Genomic DNA, 10,262 nt, shown 5'->3' on the forward strand with positions numbered 1-10,262 from the left:
ACATTAAATTTCTAGAACAAACAACGGAACGCAGATTCTGAACAACATAACAATATTTATTTACAGTGGAATTCAGTTCACGCTTGGAGGGAATTCGGTAGCTCGTCGCCCTCGGTTACTGAGACGCCTTCTGAATGATTTCCGTGGTTATTTGTGAAGCTCTGATGCTGACATGTGAGAGAGCTCTGTTGGACGTCTTGGCTCGACGGAGATCAGTCAACGAAGAGACTGAGAAAAGGCACCAAAACTGGGTGTCGAACTCCACGCATGCGCATGAGACTCTTCCTGTATTCCTTCCGGAACTAGTCCCTGCGCATGCGTGGATAAAACTCCAGACATTGAACATATAACAGTCGTCTGCTATAAGGTGTCACTACAAGAGTAAAGCTATTAATATTACATATAAAGAAAATAATATTAGAACTTAATTTTAGAGTCCTTCTTATACATCTTACTAATTTAAAATGACTACTTAATTGTTTTGTATTTGTCATCAACAGTTAGACTTTTCAAATATTCCTGCCAAATAAAATTAGGAAGAAAGTGTTGTATTAGTCGTATCTGGGAAGAGAATTTTGTACAACAGAAAAAAAAAATGGGGTTGGTAGGAGGTTGCTATATATTTCTTACCATCTCCACCCTTATTTGTATCTATCACTTGTTCTCCCCGACTTACATCCTTTACCCACCCTCCCTGATCCTTCTATCTTCTGTGTCACCTTCATGGATACAAAGGGAACACATTTGCACCTTGTCACTACCGTCTCTATTTCTTTTTATCACCACACCATCCTCCATCTATTCCACCCATCCATACATAGTTCTGAATCGCTTCCACAATAATAAACTTGTTCCTCCCATTTATACTTTAACCTCTCCACACCTCACATAAAGCCACCACCTTCTCTCTCTCTCTCAATCTTGGAGATTTATTAGTCTTGCAAGTTACAAGGAGACCTCTAATGTTGACACCACAAACAATTACCCAGTATATTCTCTAAAGTGATTGCATTTGGAAGCATAGAAGCTTTCTAAAAACCAAGACTTTGACGCTAAATGTTATCCAACCCTTTGGATCCTAATGAACTTGTTCAACTCATGGAAAGCAGATTTGAAATGATGCGAATGAGGATCATGAGCTCAGAATGTTATCACTTCTGTGATAATTCTTTGGACAGAATACAATTAATCTAGCTTAATTTAATGCTTAAATGATGACATTTTTTTTTTTATGTTTATCTATTTTACTCTTTTCTTGAAGGTTCGAGACCATCCTATATATCATTTAATTAGAGCAAGAATACAGAAAAAGCAAGGAGAGTTATCTGATGCTTTAGAGACTTTAAAATTTGCTATGAATCTTCCAGGAATGAAGACATCTGGTTAGAACAGTTTGTTTTTCTTTTTCACACTTTTTCACTTGTGGTTTGTCTTTAAGTAAATCTATAGTTCTTCCACACTCAATACCAACATCTCACTTGCCTTTAATGTTGTTGAAAAAGACAGAAATAGTACAAAATATCATTTCTCTGCTTCTAAAAATATTTGTCCTTGTTCCTATGTAAAGAATCAATCTTCCATTCAAAGACAAAAATTGATCTCTGTGACAGGGATGGGAAAAGCTGGATACTAAAGGAAATTAGGGTATGATAAAGAGAAAAAAGGGGAATGCAGAGAAGCTAAGAAGCATCTGGAAATGCTCAGTATGAATATCAACTTGTGAAAGGTGGATACTCATCTGCTACACAATTCTCAGGAATAGTAGCAAAATCTACCTTAAATCACACTCTGCTATTGTATATAAGGAAAAGATGCATTCAATAATGTAGTTTTACATACTTCTAAAAAGACAGTGTGATGAGGGCTGAAATATGTTTTGTCATTGAACTGCTGAACATGGTTGATCTGTGGCAAAATACCCATAAAATAATTTGCAAAAATAGATTTCATATTAAAAAGATACTACTTTGTACCCCCAAAATACATACATGCACAGTTATGGAAATAGAATAAAAACAAGATTTTTTTATGTCCTTTCACATACTGTACCCTCTACAATTACACATTTCTCCTTAATTTATATTCGTAGACTACACCTCTGTTGACATCATCACCATCATCATCATCATTTAACGTCCACTTTCCATGCAGGCTTGGTTTGGATGGTTCAATTGAGAACTGGCAAGCTAGGAGGCTGCACCAGACTCCAATCTGACGTGGCAAGGTTTCTACAGTTGGATGCCCTTCCTAATGCCAACTACTCCAAGAGTATAGTGGAAGCTTTTTTTATGTGCCACCAGCATGAGAGCCACTCAGGCAGCACTGGCATTGACCACGTTCAAATGGTGCTTTTTATGTGCCACTGACACAGGAGCCAGTCAGGTGGCACTGGCATCGACCACACTCAAATGGTGCTTTTTACGTGCCAATCAGGTAGCACTGGCATTGGCCACGCTTGAATAGTGCTTTTTACATGTCACTGTCACGGAAGCCAGTCAGGCAGCACTGGCATCAGCCACACTCGATTGGTGCTTTTTACATGTCACTAGCACAGGTGCCAGTCAGGCGGTACTGGCATTGGCCATGACGACAATTGAAGAGTACTCTTAAATGGGCCAGTTATGTGACACTGGCATTAGCCACGACCATGGTCTCACTTGGCTTGCCTGGTCTTCTCAAGCACAGCATATCTCCAAAGGTCTCAGACACTTGTCATTGCCTCTGTAAGGCCCACCATTCGAAGATTGTGCTTCACTATCTTGTCCCATATCTTCCTGAGTCTACCTGTTCCTCAGGTTCCCTCCACTGTTTGGGTGCAACACTTCTTCATACAGATATCCTCATCCATACACAACATATGACCATACCAACGTAGTTGTCTCTCTTGCACACCACATCTGATGCTTCTTCTGTCCAACTTTTCTCTCAGAGCACTTACACTCTGTCATGTATGCACAATGACATTACACATCCAGCAGAGCATACTAGCTTCATTTCTTTCAAGCCTACACATGTCTTCAGCAGTCACAGCCCATGTCCTCAGCAGTTACAGCCCATGTTTCACTGCCATGCTGCATTGCTGTTCACACACTAGCATCATACAATCTGCCTTCCACTCTGAACGAGAAGCCCTTTGTTACCAGCAGAGTTAGAAGTTCTCTGAACTTTGCCCAGGTTATTCTTCTTTTAGCAGCTATGCTCTCAGAGCATCCCCTCCACCCCACCTACCACTACTGACTTAGTCAGCTAGGTAACAGAAGCTGTCAATTCCTTCCACTTTTTTTCTCCTGGCATGTGATGGAATCTGTTTTCTGTACATCTTCAGAGTTTATTGCACCTGTGCATCTGCCATGCATAAAAACTATCTTCCCCATTAACCTTCCTTTGATATTGCTGCATCTATTATGTGTCCATAGCTTACACCAGGTACATCTTATGGAGTTTCTACTTACGCCTTTTCTACAGATTGAGCAGGGCCATCTACCTGAAAGGGATTTGTGATTTGTCTGCCTTCCTACTTACTAAGACTTTTGTTTTTGCTAGGTTAGCTCTAGGTTAACCCTTCGATTCTAGACCTTGCTTCCACATCTGAAACTTCTTCTCTAGTTCTGATAGTGACTCAGCTCTTAGAACAAGGTCATCAGCATAGAGAAGCTTCCAAGGGCAGCCTGTCTTAAATTCCTCTGTTATTGCATGAAGGACTATGATGAATAAGAGGGGGCTGAGAACTGATCCTTGGTAAACCCCCACTTCTACCCAGAATTCTTCACTATACTCATTGCCAACCCTCACCTTACTGACAGCAATCCTCTACAGGGCTTGTACAGCTTTCACCAATCACTCATCTATCCTTAGTTTCCAGATAAGAGATCGGGGAACTCTGTCAGAGGCTTTCTTCATATCAATAAAAGCCAAGTACAGAGGTTTATCTTTGTCTAGGAATTCTCCTGCAGCTGTCTTACCAGAAATACAGCATCAGAGGTGCTTCTCCCTGGCACAAACCTAAACTGCATCTCATCTAAACTAACTCTCTCCCTAATTAGTTGGGCTATGACTCTCTCCGTGACTTTCATCACCTGATCCAACAATTTGATACCTCTGGAATTATTTCTATCTAATGCATCACCTTTACCTTTGTAGCAGTGAACTATGGTGCTGCTGCTACACTAGTCATTTTCTTCACTGATTCTATTGTTTCTTCTGCTGATGTGAATTTTTATTTATATTCTTTTGTTATTGAATTATTCTGAAGACAAAGTGACCAATAAAGAGAAGAACCAAATTTCTGTAAATGATAAAGTATCTGTCTTTCTGGAACTTGCTGACACACACAAGCTTCTTGGTGAACAGGTAAGGATGTCTAAAGTTTGTTTCTCAAAATATCTCTCCATAAAGTTCACTTGTATGGCACAGAAACAAAAACAAGTTTCCACGGGTGACTGTATCCAACTTCTGGTTGACACTTTGATATAATGATCACTGTGATGCTACATATATACATGCAGTTCCACAAACAGAGTTCATTACTTGAATTTACATTATGTAGATTATATTCTTTAATTTTAATGGACATATGTTGTCTTCTCAGATGATGAACCAAAGCAATATTGGATGTTTGTGGGTTTGTAGAATGCAAAGGTGGAAAGATAGATATTGTTCATTGCAAAAGAGATTTTTAAAGACTCTGACCGAGAAGATGAGACTAGCAGAAAGAAATTACTGACGAGAGATAAAGGAAGTGAGATTTCCTCTTATCAAAGAGTTATCAAATACACATTGATGTAGCTGCCATATAGCTCTGTGATTGACCCAGGGAACTGGGTCAACATTTGAGTATCAATGGCACCTACAAAATATACTATTATACATAAGGTCTGACATGGTTTCCGTAGCTACACTGCTTGTGTATTGATCAAACACTCCAGAGGAAGAAAAACAGTTTCGAGATGGGGCAACATCAGAAGGGTGAATATGATGAAAGGAGTATTATAAGGCCGATAGGACGCTATTGTGGAAATAATAATATATGAAGATTTAGTATCTATAGTGAAAAGAAGGGTCCAGTGAGGGGGAAAAAGAAGTGTAAGTAGAATATAAGAGATAGAATTATTGGTGTTCTGTTAGCCTTTGTCAGCTAGTTTGATGACAATTTCTCTTCAGCTATCTGGCTGTTAAAGTGTATCAAATTCAGAGAGTGGTATGCTCAGATGATCATGCTGTTTTCTGAACTTGAACACCTTTGAGTGTTGTTGATCCTTACTTGAGGATGAGTTAAACCAAGTTGTAAAAAAAAAAACTGCATTTTTATCCAGTTTGAATTTTACCACTCAAGGTCCTTGTAAGTGTCTATTATTTCTTGTGTTGTTGTGGAAGAATATCTTCAACTGAGTCCAACAGAGGAGATGTTTGATGTAGTTTGAACACATGTTTTCATTCAACTTGTTGAGTTGGACATAATCTAGGCTTCTATTGATAATACCCTGCTCAATGTCAGGGACAGGAAAATCTTCTGTAATGGTAACAATTGTAGGACAAAGTTTCTGGTGCAAATAGAGTAGAATGCTGGATGGTGAACTGATGAAAGTTACGTTGAAGATAGAAAGACAGGTAAATTTCTCAGTGAGTTGATAACATTAGGTATGACTCTTACTTTAACTGTTCTTACATAGAACCTGCAGAGAAAGCTACATCTGTAAATCTACCAAGCTAATAACTAAGCCTTATTTCAGATTAGCTTTTGTTTTTTGTTTTGTTTGTTTTTTTGGGGGTTTTTGTTTTTGTTTTTTTTTTTGCTCTCATTTTCTTCAATCATCATAGTGATAAATTTTCCCATTTATAAATTCCATATTTTATTTCTCTCTGCAGCATGAAGCAACTAAAGTAATGCAAGATGCAATAAATGAATTTCAAGGCACACCTGAAGAAGTAAGAATCACAATCGCTAATGTTGACCTGGCTTTAGCTCGTGGTGATATTGAAATGGCAGTTGGTACCCTCAGAAATGTTGGTTCTGAGCAGCAGTACTTCATACAAGCCAGGGAGAAAATGGCAGATATCTATCTGAACTACAGAAAAAACAAGACACTTTATGCCAACTGTTATCGGTATAAAATCTTTTTTTTTTCTTAAGAGGAACGGTTATGTTTCAAGAATCTTTGAGGATTATACTATGTATATAAATATTAAGTTTCCTTCTAGTAATTTTATGAAAGTGTTTTAGTTTTTAACCATAACTGACTGTGATCAAAGTTTTAGGAAGTATTAGCAATTTGTTATAAGATATTACTATATGTATTGGTATGACATAGTTTTTTTTTTATAGATATTTAGTATTTTCTGTACTGTACTGTAAATGCTGGTATGTAAAAAAGAATCTCATACTACTTTTTCTATTTAGAAATAAGCATTTCTATTTGAGGGTATGATTGCATGTGAATATGTCATCAAGTACATTTTTTCAATGACTTAATAATTACTTCACTGATTGACTGAGTTTATAAAGTGTAGAACAGTCTCTTTTTGTGTCGTTAATTCTATCCTTTCAGTTGAATACATAACGATGTTTATGTTGTTTGCTGAACTAGTAAGTACATTAGAAATTATCATTATAGTTTCATAGACACAGGCGTGGCTGTACAGTGAAGAAATTTGCTTTCCAACCACATGGTTCCAGGTTCAGTTCCATTGCACAGCACCTTGTCACATGTCTTCTACTATAGTCCCAGGCCAACCAAAGTCTTGTGGGTGGATTTGGCAGATAGAAACTTTATAAGACCATATGATGTTGTTAGGAGTGGCTGTGTGGTAAGTAGCTTGCTTACCAACCACGTGGTTCCGGGTTCAGTCCCACTACGTGGCACCTTGGGCAAGTGTCTTCTACTATAGCCTCGGGCCGACCAAAGCCTTGTGAGTGGATTTGGTAGACGGAAACTGAAAGAAGCCTGTCGTATATATGTATATATATGTATGTGTGTGTATATGTTTGCGTGTCTGTGTTTGACAACCGATGCTGGTGTGTTTACGTCCCCGTAACTTAGCGGTTTGGCAAAAGAGACCGATAGAATAAGTATTAGGCTTACAAAGAATAAGTTCTGGGGTCGATTTGCTCGACTAAAGGTGGTGCTCCAGCATGGCCACAGTCAAATGACTGAAACAAGTAAAAGAGTAAAAGAATATACATATATGTGTTTGTATGTGTGTGAATGCATGTGTGTGCATTCTTGATTGTGCAAGCGTTTGTTTGTCGTTGTCATTGCATTATTGTTGTAAATGAATGTCACTCATTTCCAATATTTTGTGACAACACAATCTGGCCACGGGGAAGTATTACCTTCTTTGGAAACAGGTATGGGTCGGTGACAGGAAGAGCATCCAGCTGTAGAAAATTTGCCTCAGACTCCATGTGACTCGTGCGCACACAGATAAGCGATGTTAAAAGGATAATGATGTTTCAATGATAGTAATAATTAACCATGATTATTATGAAATCAGTTACTGATTACTTGTTGAACTATCTCAAATAAAATAAAAATCAAAGTCAAATGGCATTAATACAGAACTTGAACTTTGAGGATTATAAGAATGTATAGAATAGAAGATTGTTCCAATGTTAGTTTTTGGAAATTATGCCTGGATTTGGTATTGAGTCTAAGGAGAAGTACATTATGAATACTAAGAATTAGGGAAACAAGTACATTGAGTCATTTCAAATTATTGGGCGTGTTACAGTGTCAGTAATATGATTTCTTAATATAATGATATATCAGTGTTTAGTAATTGTCTCTGTAGAAGAATTTGTTGATTGAGTAAAGATTTAATTGTGAATGTAATCCTGATTGATAATGGCTAAAGATTGGTGTTAGGGATGGAAGAGGCTATTATTATTCAAAGGTTCATTTCTACTTTTCTCTTCAGAATGATTTATCAGCCTTCCACAAAATATTTCTTTTTAACCTGCTATGAAATGTTATTGGAGTTGAGACCCCCTTCGGTCATGACTGACCATGGGATTGCACATAGAAAGTTACCCTCCGAGGCACAAGTCCGGGCAAGGTTGTTTATGGAAGACCAGCAGTCGCCTATGCCTGCCCTCTCCGTGCCACCAGTGTTATCCAAGGGAAAGGCAAAGGCCGATACAACTTGGCACCAGTGATGTCGCAGCTCATTTCTACAAATGAGTGAACTGGAGCAACATGAAATAAAGTGTCTTGCTCAAGAACACAACACGCAGCCCGGTCTGGGATTCAAACTCACAACCTCGCGATCGTAAGCTCGACACTCTAACCACTGAGCCATTGGAGCAATCATAGAATATGTAGGAGCATGTACACAGTCCAGTTGGTTTTTGAGTTAGAGATTGTTAATGTAGAAGCCTGAATTAACGTTTTTTTATGTAGAAGAGACAATTAATGAAGGTGATACATATCAAATATGAAACATTACCTACGTGAAAAAGTTTTTCAAAGGAAACTAAGTGCTTAAGGTTTATGTATTTTAAGCTCAGAAATGAAGATTGGGATTTTTAGTTGTGAATTATCAATGAGCAAAGAGAAATGATGTATTTTTGTTTTCTGCTTATAAATGATGTTCTGTGTTTCAACTGTAGAAAGACTGATACAATTCTATTAAAAAATATGTTCAAGGTTTTATTAGTGTACTTCTGACCTATCAGCTTCTTTTGTGACTCAGTTTTGAAACATTTTTGGTTATGATTTATGTACCTGGAAGGTCTCTCATTTTGTCTTTGCATTTGTAGCTGTTTATATGATTCTAATTTCTTCCTCTTATTATATTTCAGAGAATTGGCCGAAAGAAAGCCTAGTGTTCACACTTCTTTATTACTTGGTGATGCTTATATGAGTATTCAAGAGGTGAGTCCATTATTTGAAAGCTTAGATATAGCATAAATACTTAATCCTTTAAGCTCCAGTACTTATTTTCCCATGTATCAGAATAGTAGAAAAAGCTTTCTATGTTTTTGCCCTAAGTAGATTTTTAATAAAATCTTACTAATAAATGCTTTTCATGGATAAACAATTCCTTATGCTTCAGTTTTATCGAACATTTTAAACAGCATTTGTTCTGCATTAATTATTGAGATTTTTATAGAAATATGAAAGAAACTAAAGCATTCAGAATTATTTACCCACAAAAGCAGTTTATAAGTTAAAAAATTGTTGGTGCACATATGGGGCTGGAATGAGGGCTTAAAAAGTTTAAAAATTAGATTAGATCTTATTTGGTGACTGAAATATTACTGAAAGACTATTAACATATTTTGAGGAACAGTTTAATATTGAGGAATTTTTTTTTTTCCAGCCTTCTTTATTTTATACGGACCATTGAAAAATGAATGACTAAATGATTCTTTATGCAAATAATATACTTATCATTGAGTTAGTTCAAAGACTATAGATTTTTTAACATAAGAGATTAATATTAGTATGACATGACTGATTTTATAAAAGGTAAAGTTTGCTGTGTTCTTGGGTATGTAACAATCTAGCAATATTCTAATTGTGAGCTTTAATTTTAATTTGCAGAGAAATAATATTAAGTACAGTGAAGTGGTTGACTTAATCAAAAAAGTGCATTGTTGCTCATTCTGGGATTTATATTTCTATCTCAATTAGTTGACATTATTTTGCAAATGTAGACTAGTGCTGGTGCTACATAAAAAGCACCTAGTACACTCTGTTAAGTGGTTGGCATTAGAAAGGGCATACAGCTGTGGAAACCATGCCAAAACAGACATAGAATCTGGCAGAATTTCTGACTCGTCTGTTCTTGTTAAACTGTCCAACCCATGCCATCATGGAAAAGAGTACGTTAAATAATGATGATGAGAGAAGCTGGTGTTTTTGATATTGAGGAAGATAATAAGGATGATTCACATTATTCAAATTTCAATATTCATATCTTTCTTGTCAGCCTGACAAAGCAATAGATATTTATGAAGAGGCACTGAAAATGAATCCAAAGGACACAACTCTTGCACATAAGATTGGCAAAGCTTTGGTGAAAACTCATCAGTATGGAAAGGTAAGTGCTGTTCATACCTTTTTGATCCCTTTTACTCTTTTACTTGTTTCAGTCATTTGACTGCGGCCATGCTGGAGCACCGCCTTTAGTCGAGCAAATCGACCTCGGGACTTATTCTTTGTAAGCCTAGTACTTATTCTATCGGTCTCTTTTGCCGAACCGCTAAGTTACGGGGACATAAACACATCAGCATTGGTTGTCAAGCGATGCTAGGGGGACAA

General features: G+C 37.1%; 1 protein-coding gene across 1 annotated transcript in view; it reads left to right on the plus strand.

The window, feature by feature from the left end:
• The window catches only part of LOC106872545 (tetratricopeptide repeat protein 21B), a 72,398-nt gene that overhangs the window by 30,322 nt on the left and 31,814 nt on the right, over positions 1 to 10,262 (plus strand). The window contains exons 17-21 of the mRNA XM_014919572.2: positions 1,262 to 1,382; positions 4,253 to 4,350; positions 5,866 to 6,104; positions 8,798 to 8,870; positions 9,931 to 10,041. Coding sequence (XP_014775058.1) covers positions 1,262 to 1,382; positions 4,253 to 4,350; positions 5,866 to 6,104; positions 8,798 to 8,870; positions 9,931 to 10,041 — 642 coding nt within the window. The remainder of the gene's footprint in view (positions 1 to 1,261; positions 1,383 to 4,252; positions 4,351 to 5,865; positions 6,105 to 8,797; positions 8,871 to 9,930; positions 10,042 to 10,262) is intronic.

The sequence above is a fragment of the Octopus bimaculoides genome, chromosome 3 (assembly GCF_001194135.2).
Source record: "Octopus bimaculoides isolate UCB-OBI-ISO-001 chromosome 3, ASM119413v2, whole genome shotgun sequence".
In the NCBI taxonomy this organism is placed as follows: domain Eukaryota; kingdom Metazoa; phylum Mollusca; class Cephalopoda; order Octopoda; family Octopodidae; genus Octopus; species Octopus bimaculoides.